This window comes from Mastigoproctus giganteus, chromosome 5 (assembly GCF_048544385.1).
Source record: "Mastigoproctus giganteus isolate SK-2022 chromosome 5, ASM4854438v1, whole genome shotgun sequence".
Taxonomy (NCBI): Eukaryota; Metazoa; Arthropoda; class Arachnida; order Uropygi; family Thelyphonidae; genus Mastigoproctus; species Mastigoproctus giganteus.
The window spans coordinates 115,752,641-115,778,073 of record NC_143579.1 but is presented as its reverse complement, the minus strand read 5'-3'; the positions used below and the strand labels follow the sequence as shown (position 1 = coordinate 115,778,073).

General features: G+C 37.6%; 1 protein-coding gene across 1 annotated transcript in view; it reads right to left on the bottom strand.

Annotated features, from left to right (window-relative positions):
- Grx3 (Glutaredoxin 3) overlaps nucleotides 1–25,433 on the bottom strand; it is a 238,271-nt gene that overhangs the window by 21,664 nt on the left and 191,174 nt on the right. Inside the window, exon 8 of the mRNA XM_090373419.1 lies at nucleotides 19,350–19,460. Within this exon, the coding sequence (XP_090229545.1) occupies nucleotides 19,350–19,460 (111 nt within the window). The remainder of the gene's footprint in view (nucleotides 1–19,349; nucleotides 19,461–25,433) is intronic.

The window sequence follows — 25,433 nt, the reverse complement described above, 5'->3', positions numbered from 1 at the left end:
GTTATAGTTTACGATACTGTGTGAAATATTTTTCATAATGATATCTACGAAAACTGGTATGTTTGTCAAATTGCATCATAAATTTTATAAATCTTTTAGGAACATTGTTTAGCAAGTAATTAAATTCTCTAGCAATTTATGTACTTGAGTATTCCAGAGATCAAACTGGAGAGGCATATTCTAAATATAGGCAAAATTAAGACAGTGCACAAATGTTTGAAGAATTACATTGAACAACAAATCTGAGTCCTATCTTGTTATGGGCATGAAAGAAAGTTTACTTTATAGATTTTGGGGTGATAAACATGGAAACAGTGTTTAAAATGGCAAATGCCTTCTTTTTGAAAAATGTAGTTTTTTTATATATTTTTTTAAATACCTTTTGTTTAAATACTTTTTATAAAAAAAAAAAAGTATTTTTTATTTATACAGTAGTAAGATGTAGCTACGAACATGCCTGTATCAAACACGGGACCTTTTTACCTTTCACTTCTATTCAGCTTCAGGAGCATCACTTTTCACCCAACAATAATCAGCTAATATGGTGGCACTCTATTTGCTTTTGTATCTTTGTTCCAACGCTGTCTTGGGGAAGTAATGAAATCTTCCACAAGCTGTCTGTAGTTGCTGGCTTTAAAATTTCCTAGAAAACCAGACGAAGCAATTCAAAATGCTTTCAAAGCTAATTTTTTGCTATTCTTTGAAAAGTTGCCTTATTTTGAGAAAATGCTTGCCTTAATCTTCTCTGTATACTAAGTCTTGAGAATTTCTCTTGCAAATATGTGAATGACCGTTCACTTCTAAAGCCTTCACAAAATTTTTCACGGGCCCCTGTTTGGTGTTGAGTAATGGAAGCAAAACTTCATTTGAATCTACAAGAGGTTCAAATGCTACAGTCTTCATTCCAGGCATTAACAATTTTTGTTGAGGCCAACGCATAGTGCATATTCTTGGAACGACTATCCCACTCGCAGAGAAAGCAACAATATTTACTGTAACCCTTTTGTAGTCCTAATAAAATGGCAATTATCTTTAAATCACCACATGTCTGCCACTCATATTTCTGATAGTGTACACCTAAGAGGATGTTCTCCATGTTTGTGTATGTTTCTTTTTTTGTGGACAGCGTATACAAGAGGTACTGAAGGCAGCATATTTCCACTGTGTAATCACACAGCCTTAAGGCTAACCTTAGAAGCATCTATAAATAATCTCCATTCTTTGGGAACGTGCCTCGTGTTCATTGCTGTCATTCAACCATTAACATCCTTACAGTGAGTTCACTTCTGTTTGATAGAATTTATCATAGTCTTTATTTCGAGTACAAAATGTTATCACTTTCACAGAATGATCTAGAAGATTCCATTCTTCTAGCCTCGAGGCCAAAAGCTCTGTTTTCTTCTTCGGAAGTTCGAGATCCCTGATGAGGTCATTAAAGTTCACTTTCTGTGATCTTACTGATTCAGATGGATAAAGGTTTGGACAAAATAGTGGATCCCTTGATGTAGACGGCTGCTGTACTTCTTTGTGTATATCAAGTTGATGTTCATCAGTGTCTTCATCTTCATCAGAGTGTACAGAAAAATGGTCAGATGGTTCAGGAATAGGTAGTACTTAAGCATGAGGCATGGGACAAATTGAAGATGGTATATTCGGGTACGTTGCCATCCACTTTTTCTTCATTGTCATCCCTTTTCTAATAGGAGGCACCATACAGAAGTAACAGTCTGTGATGTGATTTGTTGGCTCCCTCCATATCATGAACACTGTGAAAAACATAAAATATCCCTTTTGATTCACTCACAATTGAGTTTTTATGCAATGAACAGGTAATGCAGCATATGTATGGCGCCCCAGTTCTTGTCCTTGTTGCTTACTTTATACCCAAAGTACAAGGAGGCCTATCTATCAGGCTCGAGTTAAGGGATGCTTTCTCACAGAGAACAACTGAGAACAAATCATCCAGTACCTAGTAGTATTCGAGAATTACTGCAACAGAGTTGAAGATTCATTTGAGGCGAGAACAACTTATTGCATCAGGGGTCGGCAACCTTTTTTGAGTGAAGAGTCATTTTCGATCTAATTTAAAAAAAAAAAAAAAGAGAGAATCCAAAGAGCCGCACCTCAGCTCAAACTGGAAGAAAAAGAAGGAGGGGGGGGAGTTTTTTTACAAAATGGAATAGAGTGGAAAGGTGTTTTATTAAAAAAAATATATTTTTTTGAAATATTATTTATTAATACTGAAAAAACATAACAAACATCCAATTAGGTATGAATTAATGTGACTTTTGCTGCTGAACTTCTTGAGCGAGTCTCTCAACATCATGTGAGAATGCCGTAATTTTCATCTTTAAACATGCTAAGAGACTCACATTGTTCAGACAGTTTCTTAATTTATTTTTAATATAGTTCATGTCAGAAATTCGTTGAACCAAAAACTGAGAGAAATCCAAACGCAAATATTTTCAAATTTATATACGTGTCCGGTAAGCTACTCTACACATCGAAAACAATTTGATCTTGCTTTTTCAACTCATCTATCGCCGTATATTTGTGTAGATTTGCAAAGGACAGTATTTTGCCTCACCAAATCCTCAATTTCAGTTTTAAGGCATTTTAGTCTTGCACTTCACATGTCCTTGATTTTTAAGTCCTCTAACTCCACTTCAAGTTGTGATTCGTGTGGGCTAAAAGTTAAACAGCCACAGTTACGTGCTCAAAGATCCGCAGGTTGCCGAGCTCTTTATTACGTGATGCAGAACAAGGTGACAGTTTCCAATCAAATGATCAGAGCATAGCAGTACTGAAACTGCAGTGTTGCCTTGCTTTTTGCCAAGAGGCATAGCTGATAATGTAGAGTAACTCACTAATATGAGGCCGCAACTATAATTCGAAAACAAGAGCCGATCAACAAATTTTAATTTGATTTTTGTGTTAAGCAGCATAAAATTAGTCAAGATTGGGAATTTTTATTTTCGGAACATTTTGTGTTGACCAGTGTTATGGTTAATTCTGAACTTTATGAAACTAATCATTTTATAAGCTTTATTTGAGATCTGATTAATGGGTCTATTAAAATGAGTATTGTGAAAAAAAATTAGCCTAAGGTAACATGTTTCATATACACATTGATTATAAAGAATTCTGAACTATTTCTTTACAGAGATCATTGTATGGTAATCATCTCATATTTAAAAGAAAAATTATTTTCAATAACCCATATCTAAAACTTAGTATGTACTTTTTTAAGTCATTATCTTGGCCACGAGTGATAACTTTAAAGAATTTTTGATCTTTTGAGTTTTTTTTTTTTTTTTTTTTTTTTATGTAAACCCCAAACACAAGAGGTGTTAGAACCTATAGTACTTAGTACTATGCTTGGGTTGGAGGTTGAGAAGACGAAAGAAGATATTTATTTACAGTCTACAGATGTTCAAATTGCTTGAACATGTTGGCTGGGGGCGGCAGGTGTTCGGACTGTTTTGAAAGAGAGAGCGGAATTACAGAAGCCAATTCAGAAGAACAGTGCCCATGGAAATATCTGTAGAAGAGGCATGCAGCAGAAACAGAACGTCTATGAGACAGCGAGTGGAGAGACTCTGTTAGAGATGAGTCATTAATTAACTTAACTGCCCTTTTCTGAATGGAATCAAGAAGCCTGAGAGAGGTTTTGGGGGCACCACCCCAGATGTGGGAACAATATGCCATGACAGGGCAGATTTGCAATTTATACAGAGTGAGCAGCTGTTTAGAAGAAAAGTAATGCGTGGAGCGAAAGAGAAAACCTAGTTGTTTTAGATGCAGAGAAGCAATATTTGTAATGTGCTTTTGCCAAGAGAGAGATTATAAGTCAGGGTAATCCCCAAAAGAGATATATCATTTTGCCTAGAAATCGGAGTGTCATTAAAGATAAGCATAGGAGCATAAGAATCCTTTTTGTGAGATATAAGACAAGACAGAGTTTTAGAGGGGTTGAAATCAACTAAGTTGTCTTTACCCCACTGGAGAATTACCTGAAGATCGGCATTTAAGGAATTGGTAGCAGATTTTTGAGAAGTTGAAGCTGATTGAGCAGGACAGGGTTTCTCAAAATGGAAAGTGGAATGCAATGTGCTATCATCGGCAAAACTATGGATAGGATTTCCAGTAAATGGAAGAAGGTCATTAATAAACAAGAGGAAAAGAATGGGGGGGGAAAACTGAACCTTGGGGGACACCAGCATTAGTGGTGAAGTTAGAAGACAGAGAGCCATGTACCATCACACTCAGTGAGCGATCAGAGAGAAAACTGGATAACCAATTACTAAAAACAGTTGGCAAACCATAAGATGGAAACTTGTTTAGAAGACCTTTATGCCAAACACGATCGAAAGCCTTTGAGATGTCAAGAGCAACTACTTGTGTTTCATTGAACCTTTCCCTTGCATTAGTCCATAAATGGGTAACATAAGCCAGAATATCACCAGTGGATCGACACTGACGGAATCCATACTGGCGATTGCTGATCAGCCAGAAGGTTTCTAGGTAGTTTAAGAGTTGGCGGTTAATTGATTTCTCCATTACTTTAGAAAGAATAGAAGTAATTGCAATGGGACGATAACTGGATGGGAGGGATTTGTCACCCTTTTTAGGAACTGGCTGGATATGAGCAAATTTCCAAGGAGAAGGAAAAACACCTTTGGAATAAGAAAGTGAAAAAAGGCAGCAAAGAATAGGAGTAAGTTCAGGAGCACAGGTTTTGAGAACAAGTGGAGAAATAACATTGGGACCTGGAGCTTTCTTAGCATCAAGATTCTTTAAAATCCTTCTGACCTCCTTTTGATGGAAGACCACAGGAGGCATTAAATGGAGCATGTTGGGAATGGTGGGAAGTGTTTTACCAAGATCATTAATACATGAGCTGGAAGAAAAATGGGATGCTAGCAGGTCAGCTTTATCCTTGGCTGAAGTGACAACAGAACCATCTGGTTTGGACAGAGATGGGAGCAGAGATGGGCAAAAGTTGTGGCCAATAGCTTTGGCAAGAGACCAGAATGCTTGGCTACCATTAGGGCCAGAAGCAAGTTTTCTACTCTTAGCCTGTTCAAACTCTAGTTTGGACTGATTAATAACTGCTTTAGAATTGTTGCAAGCTTTGGTGTAGGCAGAAAATGAAACTGAAGAATTAGAAACAAGCCAATTACGATATGCAAACATTCTTCTCTTGAACAGCCTTAGCACATTTATTGGAAAACCACGGTTTAGATGAAGGACGAGATTTTAAAGTGGAGTGTGGGATAAAGGATTCCATTCCTGCAAGAATAATTTCACTGACACGATCTGAGTAAACACTGACATCAGAAGTTTTGAAACAGTAATCCGACCAAGGAAAAGAAGAAAAGAAGTTTCGCAGGTCATCCCATTTTGCATTCTTGTAATGCCAAACAACACGAGATTGGGAATAGCCATAAAGGTTCCATTGGAGAAAAGAGACAATCACCAAGTTGTGATTGAAGTGCCTAAAGGACCTCTCACTTCGACCGAGTACTTAGAAGGGTTGTTTGTGAGAAAAAGATCAAGCGTATTGGCTGTATGATTAGGATTGTCCGGTATTCTTGTAGATAAATGAACAATCTGTGCAAGGTCATTAGTAATTGCAAAATCGACCAGCTGGGTCGGTGTGACTAGAAAACGGAAGCCAGCTGGAGTTGTGAACATTAAAATCACCAAAGAAAATTACCTCACTGTTAGGAAGGTTGGACTGGTTTGTTGTTATTTGGTTTTTAGGAGCATTAGCAACTAAGGCCATATTGCTCCGGGATATGCGGTGGTAATTCCCTGACCTTTCCGCATCCTCCTTATTTGGCGGTAATGGGCTTGAACCCCGGTTTAATCAAGAAGCGTGTGCTACGGACTGCTGCTCCTTCCCACCTGGCTACGGAGGCGGCAAGTTGAACTGGAGAAAGTCAAGTTGCAAAGAGCTCCAAGTGATTAGTCGAGTTGGGAGAACGGTAGAGACAACAGATGAATTTGACACAATGAGGTAGAGAGATTTTAAGCCAGAGAAGATCAAAGAGAGGAGATTCCAAATTGCCAAGTCTCTGACAGGGAATATTGGAACGGATATATGCACAAGTACCACCTTTGAGGCGAAAGGAATCATACAGCAAATAATTTGGGCATCTGAGATGAGCAGTAGTTGAATCAACCGATAACTGAGATTCTGTCAGAAAAAGTACATGGGGTTTGGCAGACTGCAAGTGGAAATGGACATTGTTGAGATTAGAATTGGGACCACGTATATTTGTGAAATGAATTAGGAAGTGCTTGGGAGGTTTAGATCTTTTAGCAGATAAGCTTGCTCTATTAGTTTGACAATTCATGATGTATTCAATAGTAAGAAAAAGTGGGTGGGACATGCTGTATGAAGTAATGAAATTTTTGGATATTGCGTACACATGGTAAGAATACACCCAGATCCTTGACATAATGTGGCCTCGACAATGCTCCCCGCATACACCCTACTCGGACTCCCTCCAGTCACTATCTGGCAGAGTAGAGGTAGCAAGATTATACACTAGCTGATCTGGAAGCCCCCTAGGAGAGTTACGAATAGGTTTGTTCCAGTGTACTAACTAGCGTCCGGTCTGCAAAAACCATTTTAGAGCTGTACCCTCGAAATGTAAGGAATACTGGATCTCGCCACGATGTTCATCATAACCTCAAAAGTCATCAATCATACTGCATGATGGAAGAGATAGGGAAGGGTTGCCTGGAACTTAGCTCTAGAGACTAAACATGGGTTCTACCACTTCGAGCCTCCAATAAGCAAAGTGGTGGTATTGCACCTGTTGATGAGAGTCATCTACTGCCTGGTAACATAGAGGGGCGGTGTTCCTCCATGTGGTGTGGGCGCCATACCTCGACCCCTGCTTACATTGGCTCACATCTGGGTGGTTGCCCACCATGTACTTGTGCATGGAGGTTATACTCAGGATTACTAACATGTCCCACCATCGTGAAGGTGCAAGCAGAGGATTTGGCTGTCACAGACCATCCGGACTTCACCGAAATTGGGTCCACTTGACTTGAGTGTCACCCAAATCTCAGTTCCATCAGCGTTTTAGACTCCCAGGTAGCAAGTACAGCTTGTCTGGCATATCTGAGAGAATGTCTGTGACAACCTCAAGGTTCATCAGCATATACTAAACAGTGTGCATTAAAGTGAGAAATGCCTATGTGAAAGATCATTAATATAAATAAACAAAAGTGCACTAGGACTAAATTCATGAGAACTCCAGTTCCTAAAGTAAATGGAAGAGAGATGTTTCATTATTATGAATCAATGATAGTCTATTTTCAATATACACAGAAAAGCCAAGATAATCTTTATGTATCACCAATACATAAAGGAGCAGTTCTAACAGTGAAGAAGAAAGAAGTTCTAAGATGAAGTAACTATCAGATGGTCTGTCCAACTTCAGTATTAGGAAAAATCATGGAGTCAATGGTGGTCAAGATCATTTAGATAAATTTAAATTCTGCAGCATATTTTTGTAAAGGAAAATAACTTTTAACCAAACTGGTTAGCTATTTAACAGTCAACCTTGAGCTGGATGTAAGAAATAATTTCAACACTGATTAATTTGATTTCAGCAAAGCATTTGTCCCATGTGAGAAGTTACTGTATAAGCTGGAACATGTTGGAATCAGAGGAAAAATTCTTACATAGACACATGATAGGAGGCAGCGAGTTGTGATAAATGGTTACTCTTCAGATTGGGTAAATATAAGAAGTAGGGTTCCCAAATATTGGTACTGGTAACACTGTTGGTTTGTAATTTTCTTAAATGACATTGACAAAGGGATACAGGGCAAAGGTCAAAATTTGCAGATGATGTCAAAATCATTAAGGTGGAAGAGAAATTGCTGAAGTTAAACATAAGAAAGGCAACTTGGGTGGATGGGATCTATCCAGTTATATTAAGACAAGCAATAAAGGAAGTAAGCAAACACTTAAACATAATTATGAGGGAAAGTCCCAAGGACTGGAGATGTGTGGATGTATCCCCAATTCACAAAGGGGATCAGAGAGTGACATGGATAACACTGGTTTACTGTGTATCTGGAGTTTGAGTAAAACCATGTGGCAGTTATTTATGCATGTTTACTGATTACTAAAGCGAAGCCCTTTTGTTTGTATCACGTAAAGATTTTTCACAATTCACTAACAAAATATTACCTAGGTATTATACACAAATGTGTACATAACAATAGTTTCTGCAATGGTTTACAAGTTTTATACCCCTATATTCGTAATCAGTATCAAATATTTGCCTCAAATACAACAGATTGTGCATGTTTAACCTGTAACTACACACACACTGCAAGTTAGCCGACCTTGACCCAGAAAGGTAGATGCCCCCCCCACCCTGCTCTTCCAGCCCATCTGTGATTCCTAGAATTTTATTTTCCGAGTTGAGTCTGGGAGACTCCTGTGTGTAGTTACGGGTTAAACTTGTCTGTGCATTCACTCACTTGTTTGTACAGTCCACTCAACCACAGAGCTTATATAAATGGCACATCCCTTATGCGGTCACAGTACTCCTGTAAAAACCGTCATGAGCTCTCATTGTGTGTTAGTTTTCTTTTAGTATGGCAACCAGAAAGTGTACAAACAGTCCAGACATATTTTGTTACATTTTACCGATTTTGTAAAAATATTGTATTATGCATACTTTGACATAAAACTAGGCGATCAGGATAAATCGTGGGCACCGCATAAAGTATGCCATACATGTGTCAAACATCTTAGAAAATGGAATCAAGGAAAAAAGGTGTGCTTGCCATTTGCTATTTCTATGGTGTGGTGCGAGCCAGTAAGCCATTCCGAATGTTACTTTTGTGTATGTGACATTAAAGGTTACAATTCAAAAAATAAAAAGGACATCAAATATCCAAGATCTACCTTCAGCCAAAAGACCAGTTCCACATGGACCTGATCTGCCTGTAGAACCTCCACCAGAAACTTTGGAGTCCTCATCTTCTTCTTCCATGAAGCAGAAGCTAAAGAGGTTAGTGAAGAGGGATGTTATCAACCAGAAAATGTTTTAACGCCGCAGCAATTCACACAAGTCGAACTGAACGATTTAGTAAGGGACTTAGGTCTTCCAAAGTATGCTGCTGAAATTCTGGGATCCAGACTTCAAGTGAAGAACTTACTTGCTCCAGGTACATCATTTTCCTGGTACAGAAATCGTGAAAGGGAGTTTATACGGTATTTTTCACAAGGTCTTTTTCGTATATTGGAGTTATATCGCTGATTTAATAAGTGCTTTAGGAGCTCCATCATATGTTCCTAGTTAATGGAGACTATTTATATATTATATTTATAGACTCTTCTAAGACTAGCTTAAAAGGTGTTCTCTTGTATAATGCAGATAAGTACTCATATGTGCCAGTTGCTCATTCAGTCTACTTAAAAGAAACTTATGACAATCTAAAGTTGCTTCTGGAGAAAATTAAATATCAAGATCACGAATGGCAACTATGTGGAGCCTTAAATGTTATGTATGTCGTTAGGGGGCATAAATTCCAACTGAGGAAAGATGGTTGCAAAATATATGTGCAGAAGTTTGCCTTCAGCCAACAGGCTGTTGATTGTTATTCCATCTGTTGTTGTGGAAGTTAATAGTTTAAATAAATTCAAGGAAGAACTAGACAAACTATTGAAATGGCAGGTGCTGCGTGTTTTTTTTTTTTTTTTTTTTTGGCTGATACTGTATAAGCTTGCTTTCTTACATCATCTGTCATTTCTAATGTGAAGGATGGTGTTATTCCCTAGCCTCAGTTCTGGTTCAGGGTGTAAGTTACATTATGTATATCATTTGTTTTTTGTATAGAGAGAGAGTCAACCTTCATTGTTCTTAGACCATGTTTCTATTTAGTTGATTGCACCTTGTAGTTATATAGAATCGTACGATTGTTCCGAGAATTGCATGGGATACTAAGAGTGTCAATATACAGGTAGGTATTTACTGTATATGTACTGACTTGAATCTAATATCAAATACAGTTGCATTCAGCCCTCTAGTTGAATATTGATTCTGAAAGGGTATTATGTATTCTAACTTGAAAGATTCAATAATTCACAGAAGTGTGTGAGAGTAATGTGAGAAGTTAGAACATGTTAATTTGCTTGTGCCTTTAATCTCTAAATTACTAATGTACACTGAAGATGTAGCTAACACATCAACAATATTTTGCCAAGTGTATTAACAATTATCAATTTCTTGTCCACTATTGGAATAATATTTGGGGGAATAATAGCCATGCATGTTGCACATTCTCTTCCATACTGTTTGAGTATCAGTAGTTCTATTGATTGTGGAATAAAATCATTGGTGATTTTTTTTTTTTTTTTTTTTTAGCCTCCCTTCTCACACAATTACATTTGCTCTAGCTTTTTTTTTTTTTTTTTGGTACTGAATTAGGTTTGTTGTTGTGCAAAATTTATGAAATAGGTTCCAGGCTTTGTTCATTTCACATATGGTAGTTTTATAGTTCTTGTTCCCACAGGGTTTTTGATCGCAAGCAAATCTGGGTTGCAAGGATAATCTGGGTTAGAAGTCACATATATCATCTATATTGCTGTGGAAACCTCAACAGTTCCATTGTAGAAATGTATCCATAATTTTGAATGTATTTCTGTTTTTTTCCCTTGAAGTTGAAGGTCTATGGCAATCACGTTGTGTTTTCTCCTTTTTTAGGAAAATCAGTTTGCAGTATCCAGTCATCCTCTGCATATATTCCATGGATTTCTTCCTGGCACTGTACGTCATTCACATCCATATTGCCAGTGGTAGATGTTCCTAGACTTGCTTTCAGGTTTCTTGAATTTATTTACTTTCTCAGAAGGATGCTTCGCATCAGGAGGAATCAATATTTACTGCAAGTTGGAGGCATAGGGCTTTTATTCTTTGGAAGTGGTAAGAAGGTAATGAGCCCAGTCAGCTATTGAGACTAAGGAAAATGAAACATCAGTTTCAATTTCCCTTTCACTTTAAACTGCAATAGTCAGAGAATGTAGATTTCTGTGGTTGAACAACTTAGGAATATGTGATTTTGTTTGAGAGCATTGCTACTGATTTTCTGCTTCTTGATATGATACTATAAGCATAGTTTTATATTGTTGGATTTTCTTTTTTCTTTTCCACTGATCACAATTATGAGAGCATCCTTAGACTCAGGGGAGGTTCCCACGGACTGGAGATGTGCAAATGTATCCCCAATTCACAAAGGGGGATCAAAGGGTGACACGAGTAATTACAGACCAGTTAGTTTAACTTCTGTTCCAGGTAAAATAATGGAGTCACTGGTTAAAGATGCATTGCAGTATCATCTAGACAAGACTGCAGCAATAATTCAGACACAGCATGGGTTTGTTAAGGGAAAGTCTTGTCTGACAATGATAGGATATTATGATATGGTTACAAAGGAACTGGATGCAAAAAATAATTTTGATATCATATATTTGGATTTCAGGAAAGCTTTTGACACTGTTGCACATGGAAGACTATTGTACAAATTGGAGCAGAATGGTATTAAGGGTAAGTTGCTACAATGGATAAAAGGATGGTTAAGTGGGAGAAGACAGAGGGTGGTAATCAATGGGTGCTGCTCTTCTTGGACTAATGTTATTAGTGGTGTCCCACAAGGTTCGGTGTTAGGTCCACTGTTGTTTTGTATATTTATCAATGATATTGATGAAGGTATATCAGGCTTAATGTCGAAGTTTGCAGATGATACAAAGGTTACCAGGGTTGTTAATGACAGTAATGGCAGTGTGCTACTGCAACAGGATCTAGATAATTTGGGCAGATGGGCTAAGAAGTGGCAACTGAAGTTTAATCTTGACAAATGCAAAGTACTGCATATGGGTAGAAGTAACCCCAAAGAAACGTACCAACCGTGTGGTACTACACTTAAGATGGTAGAAAATGAAAAAGACCTGGGAGTAATTGTGCAATCAGATATGAAGTTTTCTGAGCAATGCAGACAAGCTGCCAGAGCAGGTCATGGGGTTTTGTCAATGATATATAGGAATTTTGCTAGCAGGGAGAAGGAAGTGATTGTCCCTCTGTATAAGGCAATGGTCAGGCCACACCTTGAGTATTGCGTACAGGTCTGGAGGCCTCATTTTAGGAAGGATGTAGATTTACTTGAGCATGTACAGAGAAGGTCAACAAGATTGGTGAGGGGAATGAACAGATCCTCTTACCAAGAGAGGCTTAAGTTCTGCAAATTGCAGTGGCTGGAGGCACCTGTGCGGTGAGGTCTTGAATGGGTTGAGCACGCTGAATTCTGATGGGATCCTTCCACTTGTTCAGATTACGAACCTAAGGGGGCATAAATTCAAATTAAGAAAGGACAGATGTAGAATAGATGTGCGGAAATTTGCCTTTAGCCAGCGGGTGGTTAATTGCTGGAACAATCTTCCATCTGTCGTTGTGGAAGTTGATAGGTTGAATAAATTTAAGGAGGAACTGGACAGGCATTTGGAGGGCATGGTGTGATTTTTATTTTTTTTATTATTTTTATTATTTTTTTTTTTTTTGGCTGATGCTGCATAAGCTCATACACTTGCTTTCTTGCATACATGCCACTACTACTATCCTTGGAATATGCAGTTTAAACATTTTGGTGTTGAATAATACAGTCAGTGTATGCATTCCTTAGAAGAGAGAGCACAAATGGCACCGGGAGTAACCATATTTTTGACATTTGAAACACCTTATTGGGTTTAGAATGTGTGGTGAAACCTTACAGTTTAGAACAATAATTCTCAATCTTTTGTCAATCAAATCACAAAAGACACATTTGTGGCACACCTAAATAACAATTGCCATTTAACTCAATGAAGTATTTCCTAATCTAATGAAGTGTTTCCTTTTTTTTTTTAGTTGTTGGTGCATTGGCTTCTGTGACCATAATGCACATCCCAGAGTTTTTGCATTTTACTGTGATCCAAGCCAGAGGCAGGATTCGAACCTGCAACCTTTGGGTTGCCAGACAGGCACTTTACCCACCTGGCTAGCCTGGTCAGTGAAGTGTTTCCTAATTTAAATTGAAAATTCAATGGCTGAGAGGGCACTGGGAGTGCAGAGGTGAACAGTTTTTACTGTATTCTTCATTAATTAACATACCACATTGTGTTCTATAAAGATATTAAATAAGCTCAGTAGTGTTTGTTAGTTTTTTTAAAAAAATTTAACTAGTGATTTTTTGTACTGGTGTTGGCATCAATATTGTTGAACTTGCCACCATTGTATAGATTGATACGAAATAGCGTAGCATAGCACTGTATTAGGAATCTATTAGCTTAGTATAGTATTATTAATTAATCAATAAAGTTCATTAATCTCTAAATTTCATTGTTAATTGAACTATTTAAACAGAAATCATTACCCAGACTAGAGCGGCAAAGCACACAGAGTAGCAGGAGTGCTGTAGCTGGGGGGGAAATGAAGGGGACAATTCTCCAATGCATCACAGTCACAAAAAAATGTGCAAAGTGTAGAATGTTTGTGGAGATTGAGAAAAAGGATGATCTAGCCAAGGAGGATGTGTGTGTGTGTGTGTGTGTGTGTGTGTGTGTGTGTGTGTGTGTGTGTGTGTGTGTGTGTACGCGCGCGCGCACACACGCTAGGTGCCAAGAAATTAGGCATCAACTCAGTGTTCTGATGGGCATCTATGAGGGTTTGAAGTGTAGAGTAGATGCCCTTGAAGAAATTAATGAGGGCCCATCAAGCTCTCAAGCTGCCCAACTGAACACCAGAAATCACACTTTGTACCAGCAGGCAACACAGAGGCAATCTCCAAGGCAGAATGCACTGGTCCCACAGGAACTAGTTATTGTTGGTGACTATTGTCAAATAGACAGGGAATATATTATGCAAAAAGGATAGGTGGAACAGGCCCAGGATATGTCTGCAGGAGGCAAAAATTGATGATGTCGTAGTGCAGATATATTATCTTTTAAGGGTACAAAAGGTGATATTGTTGTACACATTGGCACTAATGACCTTAAGAGTTAGAGATCTATAGATTTAATTAGCAAGTACAGGTCAATGTTCATAAAAAGTCACAAGCTAGGATTGAGTTTGAAAGTGTCTGCAATTCTGCCCAGACATGATAGGAGGGAGTATATGATGAGAGCCCTGTCAATCAATTCAGCCCTGGAGTGATTGTGCAAGTATCGTGGGATAGAATTTTTTTCCGGAATGGTATGTGCTTATTAATTGGAGAGATTGCTTCTACAGGGATGGGATACACTTAAATAGAAAGGGTGCAAGGATATTTGCTGATGCTATCAAGACAGTGTTAGGTGGATCAGAAAACTGCTAGCTTGGGGGGGCACAGACTAAAAGGTTAACAATGGCCGCAGGCATTGGCAAAAGTGATTCTTGCACGGCTTCTATTAGAGCAGCCTGAAAAGCAAGGCAATGGAGATTTCCAGGACTGCTGTGAGTCATTGTTTGTTATTTGGTTTTTAGGAGCATTAGCAACTAAGGCCATATTGCTCCGGGGATATGCGGTGGTCATTCCCTGACCTTTCCGCATCCTCCGTATTTGGGGGTCACGGGCTCGAACCACGGTCTTATCAAGAAGCGTGTGCTACGCACTGCCGCTCCTGCCCACCTGGCTACGGAGGCGCCACTGGGAGTCACAGTGGAACAAATAAATACATGTGCTGTGTATTAAGGTAACTGAACAGGTGTGTGTATATTTGCATGTACACCAATGCTAGAAGTATAGTTAATAAATTTGATAGGTTTGAAGGGATGGTCAAGGCATCAAAGGCAGATATTGTTGGGATATCAGAGATGTGGTGTCACACAGATATAAGCAGTGCAGAATTGGAATTTGCAGAGTACAATGTGTACAGAAAGGATAGACATGACAGGAAGGGAGGAGGGGTTATGCTGTTAGTTAAGAAACACAAAATCTAAGGAAGTGCATCCAATTGACATTGCATTTTCCACCAATGTTGAGTCTGTTTAGAGTGACAAACACTGGGAAAGGGAAACTGAGAGTAGGTGTGTGTTATAGGCCTAATGAAACTGATGAGTACAATGAGCAATTGGGCAGAGAAATAGAGTGGGCCAATAAATCAGAATGTCTTATAATGGGGGATTTTAACTTTCCAGACATTGACTGGAACTTGAGGTTTGGTCACTCACACACTAGCAATACTTTTGTGGATTTATTGGATGATTGTTTGACACACAACCAGAGGGAGTAATACTCGATCTGATAATCAGCAGTAATTATTATTGCATTAAGAATCTGCAGATAAATGAACCACTGGGTGGCAGTGATCATGGTGTACTGATGTGGGATTTACTTAAAGGTGTAACTACCATCAATCGTAAAGGGAACTCGAGCAGGGAGCTAAATGATTTAGTAATAACTGAGAGCAAGGACTTTGCTTTCATAAAAGTGACTACACTGGTCTCAGACAGTTTTTAAATTCTGTACAGAATGACAAACTGATGATGTTATCAACAGCAAATTCTAAATTGGAAGCATTCAAGGAATTAATCGTGGATGCTACTAGGCTTTTTGTATCGATTAAAAACTGTTCAAGGTTTAGGCCCTAATGAATGTCACATCAACTAATGAGACTCGTGGCAGAGAAGAAAAATGCATGGGATGCATATAAATTATCAGGCAACACAGACCCCCATGGCACATATAAGTTTGTCTGTAATCAAGTCACAAAAGACTTTAGGCAAGCGAAGGCAGATTATGAGAAATCTTTGACAAAGGATGCTAAGAAAAACAGCAACGACTTCTTTACTTATATAAACTCTAGAAGGAAGGGAATGAATCAGATTGGTCCACTTAATATCGATGGTTTGACTGTTGATGACAGCTGGCAAACTGAATGAGTATTTAGGATGAGGAAGGCTGTAGGGAAGTGGAAGCTAGAAGCTTATCAAACTCGAGCAGGGAGCTAAATGATTTAGTAATAACTGAGAGCAAATTGGAGGAGAAATTGTTGAAACTGAACATAAAAAAGAAAGGCACCTGGGGTGGATAGGATCTATCCAGTTATATTAAAGGAGGCAGCAAAGGAAGTAAGCAGACCCTTATCCATAATTAAGAGAGCATCCTTGGATTCAGAGGAAGTCCCTACGGACTATAGATGTGCAAATGTATCCCCAATTCACAAAGGGGGTTCACAAAAGGCGACACAAGTAACTATAGACCTGTTAGCTTAACTTCTGTTCCTGGTAAAATAATGGAGTCACTGGTTAAAGAAGCATTGCAGGATCATCTAGACTGCAGTAGTTGTTAAGCACAGCATGGGTTTGTTAAAGGGGGGGGGGGAGGAGTTGTCTGGCCAATTTGACTGGATATCATGATGTGGTCACAAAGGAACTGAATGCCAAAAATAATTTTGATAATATATACTTGGATTTCAGAAAAGCTTTTGATACCGTTGCACATGGAAGACTGCTGTACAAATTGGAGCGGTATTGCATTAAGGGCAAGTTGCTACAATGGATAAAGGGATGGTTGAGTGGGAGATGGCAGAGAGTGATAATTAATGGACACTGCTCTTTGTGGACTAATATTATTAGTCGAGTTCTCCAGGGTTCGGTGCTGGGCCCATTGTTTTGTATATTTATTAATGATATTGATGAGGGTATATCAGTATTAATGTCCAAGTTTGCAGTTGATACAAAGGTTGGCATGGTTGTTAATGACAGTAAAGACAGTATGCTACTGCAACTGGATCTAGATAAGTTGGGCAAATGGGCTGAGAAGTGGCAACTGAAGCACCCATATGCACTACTTTGCATTTGGCAACATTGACAAATGCAAAGTACTGCATATGGGTAGCAATAACCAAAGAGAAACCTACCAATTGTGTGGTACTACACTCAGGGAAGTGAAGAGAGTGAAAAAGACCTGGGAGTAATTGTGTAGTCAGATATGAAGTTCACTGAGCAATGCAAATGGGCTGCCAGAGCATTCCATCTGCACTTGTCAATGATATAAAGGAATTTTACAAGCAGCGACAAGGAGGTGATTATACCACTGTACAAAGGCAATGGTCAGGTCCCACCTTGAATACTGTGTACAGGTCTGGAGGCCTCATTTTAGGAAGGATGTAAAGCTGCTAGAGAGAGTACAAAGGAGGGTAACAAGATTGGTGAGGGGAACGAAGGGGTGCTCTTACCAAGAGAGGCTTAAGTTCTGCAAATTGCAGTGCCTGGAGACTAGGCACATTCAAGGTGATCTGATTGAGGTGTACAAGGCCGTGAAAGGGTTGAGCAAGCTGAATGCTAATGGAATTCTTCCTCTTTCTCAAATTAAGAATCTGAGGGGGCACAGATTCAAACTGAGGAAAGACAGTCATAGAATAGATGTGCAGAAATTTGCTGGATAATTGATTGCTGGAACAGACTTCCATCTCTTGTTGTGGAAATTGATAGCTTAAATAAATTTAAGGCTGAGCAGAACTAGCATTTGGAGTGAAATGGGAGGTTTTTTTTTTTTTTTTTTTTTCCTGATGCTGCATAAGCTTTCTTTCTTGCATCATATGCTAATAGCACACCAGTTAGCAACCACCACTGATTTAGAAAACCAACTTTACAGTCTCTGGTGGACTAGGTAAATTAAAGGTGAGTATTACACTAAACAAGAAACTCATCTAATTTTGTGATAATTTTCTTTGTTTGTAATACACTTTGATCACTCAATTCTAGTTTTATTCCTTATCTCATATATTACATAAATTCCAACTCCGATATTTCTTCTTTAGAGGTGTTTAATGCTACACGTGGGGTGACCATTATAGGACTCTGCCAAGAACAAGCAGTTTTTCAGAGTCATGTTGGCTGGATATTTTTACTAGACGATCATCTCATTTCAATCATCTCACCATTTTAAGTTAATTTGTTATATTTATAAAACGTTTCTCAGTGAGAAATGAAGCCAAATTTCTTATAGGTTGATCACTGATAGTGTAATATGAAAAGAGGTGCAATTGTGCATTGCCTGTCCTTGATAGAAGAACACTTGACAGAAGAACTAGTTAGGTCCTCATGGAGGACCTAACTAGTTACTGGACTGCTACATTATCCATGGTTGCTCCTTTTAGCCCTGGGAAAGGAGACTTTCCCCCCAGGTTTCCATCCCCACCATGTGAAGGCAGGAACGGTGCCACCTAGTGACCAAGCAGTTGGAGAGTGGTGTATCAGTGTGCTAAACAACATAAAAATTAAATAGAAAGTGGTTTTCCTTCTTATGCCTGTGTTTACTTTTCCTTTAGGCTTTTGTTAGAGAGATTTCATTTCAAATGCTTTTCAAGGATACAGAATACTACTCTATAGAGATTGCTTTATCAACTGCACTGGAAATCACTCAGTCACTAGGAAATTCTTGGCACTTGGGGCCAGTGCACTGGTCACTTCATTTTTAAAAAATATCTGGCAAAACCTTTCTCTTCCTAAAAATGAAAGTAGTAATGAAGGATCAATGTTTCTGGTGTGTGGAAGTAATGAATAAAACAGACTGCAGAATTGTTTTCAATGGTGGTATGGACATTGACAGAATTTTGTCAATTCTGTCAATGGCAATGTCTTTAATTAATCACCTGCTAGAGGTGATTAATTAAAGAAATACTTCTTAGATTTCTACATATTATTAAATATAATAAATCTATATCGAAGATCCCATTTATTTTTGACTACGTCAGACTTTATTGCTGCCACCCAAATTTTGTACCATTTGAAAAAAAAAAAAAAAGGCTGGCAAAGTGTTTACTGGTTTCGATGCTGTTTTGAGCTGAACTGTTAAACTGAACTGAGTGTTCTGTGCATACTTAATGTTGACAAGCTCAAAATAATCAGAAAGGATAAAGCAAAGAAATGTGACACAAAACACGTGGTATTATTGAAAAATGATGAAATTAAGATTAAACACTTTTTTACTATGTAAACATACTTCTGAAACTACAGCAAGTATTTTTGTTTAAAAGGAACTGTTGCTAATGTATGCAAGCAAAAATAAATAAAAAACAATCAATTAATGGCTGAAAATTAAAGAAACATTAAAAAAAACTTTCTCAAACAAAAATTATTTGCTGCAGTTTCAGCAGTACATTCACAGGATCAAAAAAAAATTGAAAGCTTCAAATGAAACTTGATTTGGTTACTCAGGTCACAATGAAATTTTTCTGTACAGTTCTGTAAATTTATATTTACAAAGGTTACATTTTATATTTCTCTAAGTAATGCAAACTGTGTCACAAAATATACACTAATTTTTCTTAAATGATAATTATTCCCACTTACTTAGTTTCATTCAAAATGCCTATTAGAGTTCTGCTGAAACCACATTGAGGGAAATCAGGAGCACCCTTCATGAAGACCATAACTGGAGCTTTGCCAATAAGCTTGATTAACCTATTTTAATGCATATATAAAGCTTGATTTTAATGCATATATAAAGTATGCATTAAAATGTTTTAAACCTGATAAAAGGGTTAAAGGCGATTTCATTATTAATTTACAAAATTACTTCACAAACAATAACATAAAATGTTTTTAAAAGTATACAATTATTTGTGTTATTATTCTCTTTAGATAAATTTATGCTTTATATTGGCTATGTGAATGGCAATATTTTCTCATATAACAAATAAAACTTCAAATATAAGCTCAACCTACTATGCAGGCAAATGAACCACAGTCAGCCATGAGCATATTCCCAAATATCTGGGGGCTCACAATTTGGTTAGCCAAAAGTGGTAGTCAATTCATAATACAATACTTAATTTTACATTGTCGTTTTAGCACAAGGAATACACAAACTAGCACTAGACAACCAGCGTGAACAAGAGATATGAAGTTCCACACTACTGATATATATATATATATATATATATAGAGAGAGAGAGAGAGAGAGAGAGAGAGAGAAACTTGGGAAAAAAAAGATGCAAGAGTGCCTTACCTGGAAAATGAAAACTTCAAGTTTAAAATAGTAAATTTTCTTTTAGGTTTATAACCAAATTATCTCTGTAGTTGAGAACAATAATATTATAAATCTGAAAAGTATATGCCAGCTTTCTCCTTTTGTAATAACACATTAAGTGGAAAATGTTTTGAGAAAATTAATGTGCTGAATATGATCTTAAACTCTTCCTCATAACTCAATAAACAGACTCAAACTGTATTATGTTTGACATCAATGAATATACAGGATGATTATAAAGGCCCCACACACACAATTATATTAAAGAGTAAAAACAGATAAAACATCGGGAAGTTAAATAAACTGGATACAGCAAATGCACCGAAGCACGCAAAGCAGCAGCAATGGCTGCAAATGTAAAATATATGCATATTATAATAAATATGACAAATAAAAATAAAGAAGATGGCAGTTTGAAACACACGGAAAGCCTAAGGCCAAAAACCAAAAAAAGAAGATAACCAAAATATGAGCAAAGCGTAGTAACCTTTAAAATAAAAATTACACCAAAATGTCAAAAGAAGGTAATGGCAGCCTACATCAGATAAAGGCTTGAAAAATTTTGCTAAATACTTGAAATCGGGGAGGAAAAGCAAATATGCAATTAATAAAAATAAAACCTGATGTTGGCAAAAGTGAATATTGATACATGATCAGGTGTTTCATCGGGGGACTACACCTGACCATGCATCAAAGGACTGTTTCCAAACTTGCCCATAGCTGTGCAAGAGAAAATTTATAAATATAAATGTAAATAAATGTATCTCTTACAAAGTATGGACAAGGTAGTCCCTACGCAGTTTTTATAATGAAAATACCATTAAGATAAAATCAAAACTAGTATAAAAGAAAGCTGGAAGGTAAAAAATTTATACCTGAAAATGGTGATGCGAAAATACAAGAAGTCAATACAATAGCTGCAATCAAAGCAGTAACAAATAGGGAAAAATCTATTATATAATACAGCAACTAACGTGACAGAGAGCTATGAAAAAAAAAGTTGACTAGTGACCTCTATAATCAATTTTAAAACAGTATTTTTAGATACATAGAATAAACTAAATTTTAGACAGACAAGAAAGGCAAGAAGAAATGTGGCAAGAGGGACTATATAAAAAATAATAAAAATAAATCAAAAAATTTTAAAAATATATGCATGTGTGTTCTTGCATGTGCACGAATATTACACACATGCAGATGATTTTATTCTATTATTCAACATCACGAGCGTGACCTTAAGGCCATAAAAAAGGTTGTGAGCATGGTTTGTAAATTGACTTAGTTACCAATTCAAATCATTAAAATGCACTACACTTTCATCGTTATCATATGTTTCATTATAAGAATCTAAGATTCAATTTTAAACGCCTTTGTGATATTTTTCTAAAGCACATTTCTGGAGGTCACGATCATAACTGCCAGCAATTATAAACAGGTAGTAAACTCGATCTTCTTGCATTTGCAAAAATACCGATAGCTGGAATTGTGGGTTTCTTAAGTTATTATGATAAAATCTGTTTCCCCTTTACTTCAATCAATCTTCAATCGTATAAAGAACATAAATAAATTTTCAGAATCTTCTTTTTTTAAAGCTTCGTAAACTTGTAACTCCACGTGAATCGTGTTAGTTGCAATTTGTGTGTGCCGTTAAAAAATGCTTATGCATGCAATCGTGAAATTTAAAATTAAAAGAGATTATCTTGGAAATAAACGCTTATTGAAGCATTTTTGAAGACGACGACTCCTTGTGCCACAAACCAACGAGTGCAGAGCCAATAATGAGTGATTAACGAGTGTGCATTTAGTCGATGATGATGAAGAATAAGCATTCTTTTACATTTGTAAGTCTTATATAATTTCTCTATTATTACAATTTGCTTGATTTTACAGGCTACGTTTTCATTTCTTTTGATAAATCAACCATTATTTAAACAAACTAATTAGCTAACTAATTTAATTGTTGAGAACGTAACCCCTATTTTTAACCTTATGTCTATGGGAAAATAAATTCTCACTTTATGAGAGCGCGCGCTAGGAACGAATTAACTCGTAAAGTTGAGAACTACCTGTACACCATATGTTTACCTGGGAGTATTAGATTTGTGTTCATAAACTGAGTGGGGATTTTCAAATAGCCATATGCAACGGTTGTGAATGTTAACTTTACCAGACAAGTGACATTTTCCAGAAAGTGCTCATCTTCATCTATACAGTTGACAATGTGGACGGAGGTTTAATCTTATTGTGGTTTGTTGTGAGGCTTAATTTCCTGGACCATTTGCACTTTGTTGTTGTTATTTGGTTTTTAGGAGCATTAGCAACCAAGGCCATATTGCTCCAGTGCAGTGGTCATTCCCTGACCTTTCCGCATGCTCCGTATTTGGTGGTGATGGGCTCGAACCCCGGTCTAATCAAGAAGCGTGTGCTACGCACTGCTGCTCCTTCCCACCTGGCTACGGATGTGCCATTTGCACTTTGTAAGCACAAAGTGTCAATCTCTTGCAAATCACCCTTGCAATGTTGCTTGTTATATTTACAGCTTCTATGATTACTTCTGAATGCCTTGATAACAAATTCCCATTTACAATTTCCAGTTGGTAATATCAGTTATTCTCACTGAATACCATTTAAAAGCTGTACGAGATCATTCCGGTCATTTTTACAAATGAAGAATCCCTTTACCCTTGACAATACAGTCAGGTTTCCATATTCACGAGGGTTACGTGTCAACACTTCCCGCAAAAACATCTGTACTCTCACCCAAATAGCCCCAGATGTTTTCTATGTATGCCTAAACATTTATGCAACCATTAACCATTACAATTAACAGGAAAATATTTAAATGTGTTTAAAAGGTTTTGATTGTGTTTTTCAACGAGTAAAATTTTAGACCCATGTTTTGAAAATGCTGTATCAAAATTTTATTACACAGGTAAGAACAAGGCATGCACGGGTATTCACCACAGAATTCGGTACTCCTCAGTAGTAGGTGTCACAGAGGCTGGAGAAGAAGTAGGGTGGGCTGATGTCGAGACTTCCGGTTCGGGGGTACAAGGAGTTTTAGGCATCGATGTAGAAGTTGTCCTTTTCAGGAACATTGTGATGGGAAGCTGCTGCTTCTTATGTTTGAACTCACTGACAATGGTTGTGTATGGTGTTAAAATATTGTTGAGGCTTTCCTTGAACTTCATTGCACCAATCATGTCATCGCATTCATAGAAGAAGCCCGCTAGGCTTTTGGTGTCACTCATTGCCAGTGCTATGTTTTCCAAGTCGAACTTTTCTTGGCATGGTTCTTCCTCAACCTTGTCCTCAGTTGGAACAAAAAAGCTCTTCAAATTCATCATCCATTAGTGTTGTTACTTGTCTATCAATTAAATGGTTGATGTCCTCCTCCTCCAAGTCCTCGAAATCCTCTAAGAGCTCTTGGATTCTGCACGTGGAAAATTAGGCCAGACTTTGTCATGTGGCCTGCTGTATTGCTGCAAGCTAGCAGCGTAACCTGATCTCATGTGGCCTTGAATCCTGGGGTCTTCTTCTCTTTGACGGCTATATAGGTGTGCTGGGGTATCTTCTTCCAGAATAATGCCATCTTGTCAGTATTGAAAACCTGTTCAAGTTTATATCTGTTCTCCTCGATGAGCTTTTTGAGTTGCGCAAGGTAACAGCCTCATGATCAGCTGACACACAGACTCGCCCGTAATCTTTACATTACATAGGGAATAACCCTCTTGAATTTCTGGAACCAGATTTTGCTGTAGATAAAAGTAAGTGGTTTTCGCGGTGCTGCTGGTGATGTTAGAAATGGAGATTGGGTTCATTTGTATCGAAGATCAGCACAAGAAAAACTTGCCTGCGAACATTAGTATAATTTCTGCTACAGGGGGTTTCTTAAATCTGTTGTAAAGAACGAGGGCCTTAGCATAAATTATACTAATGTTCACAGGCAAGTTTTTCTCGTGCTGATCTTCGATACAAATGAACCCAATCTCCATTTTTAACATCACTTTATCACGTACATAAGCTGCATATTTAGCAGTAATAATTCCACCAGTTTTCACTGCCTCTCTGATCTGTTTCTTGTTTCCTTGTGTATCGGTGCTTTCGCTGATGCCAAACATGCAGCCTATGGCCACAAATGTGAGCCCTTCTCGACATTTATCTAGAATCTGCAGTTTCTCGTTCAAAGTCACCACTTTCTTGGCCCTTTCAGGCTTTTGTCCGTCACTAGACAGACTGTTTAGAACCCATGGGTATGCACATAAGCACAATAATATTTTGAGCACAAGTAAGTACATGAGATTTTCTAATCCCCTTTGACTTTATGGCTCCATTCCATATGATTCTCTTATATTGCTTTTTAACTATTATCTCCATTATTTTTCTGACACTTGCAGATCTGTAACTACGCACTTCACCCTTTGAACTACTCTTGTGAACAGCACGTACATTTGCTCGTTTCCAAACTGCAGATTCTTCAGAATTTAAGGATACTCTATTATGGGTAAATGTTTAGCCTGCCTCTTTTTGCAGCTTGTTTTAATAAACTGAATAGATTCCATCAGTCCCAAGTGTTCACTTTATTTCAGCAATTTCTCTTCCATATAGTTAAAGAGGCCCTGCTCTGGATTCATTATGGTGAGTTATTACATAGCACAGAGCAAAATGGGGCCTTACTCCAATATATGGTGCCCCCTTGTAATTGGCTATCAGAAAGGGGGAAAGCAGTGACTGACAGGTTGTGACCCCGCCTACTGACTGCATCCCCTCTTCGTTTCACAAGAACGTCACTGGAGCGCTAAATGCGAAATTCATTGCATATTCTTTCTTCTGGATGCTGGTTTCTACTGTGTACAGTGCTCAGCTGCTACTTGTTGCTTTGCTAATAATTGCCTCATGGTCTTCTTGTTATCCTGTTCCACTGATGAGGTGAATTTAGTTTGATTTGTATTTGTGTTATTTTCACGTATCATTAACCTAGTATTGTGTCCGTTGCAATCTTTTCAAAAAAAAAAATTCTATGTTGCCATTTTGTACTTATGCAAAAAGCAATTTTATTGTTCGTTGCACATATTAACTGACTTTCGTTTCTGTTTATCAAAAAAAAGGTTAGGTTTTTACGCGACTTCGGGAAGGATTCAAGATAAAACCAGTCATTGGACGAAAAAGAAAAATAGAATGGGAGTTACGTTTTTAATCGACTTTCATTTGTATGTAGTGAAAAATGGTTAGGTTTTTACGTGACTTCGGGAAGGATTCAAGCAAAAACCAGTCGTTGGACGGAGAAAAAAATATAATGGGAGTTACGTTTTTAATTGTCTTTCATTTATGTGAAAAATGGTTAGGTTTTTAGGTTAGGTTTTTACATGACTTCGGGAAGGATTCAAGCAAAAACCAGTCGTTGG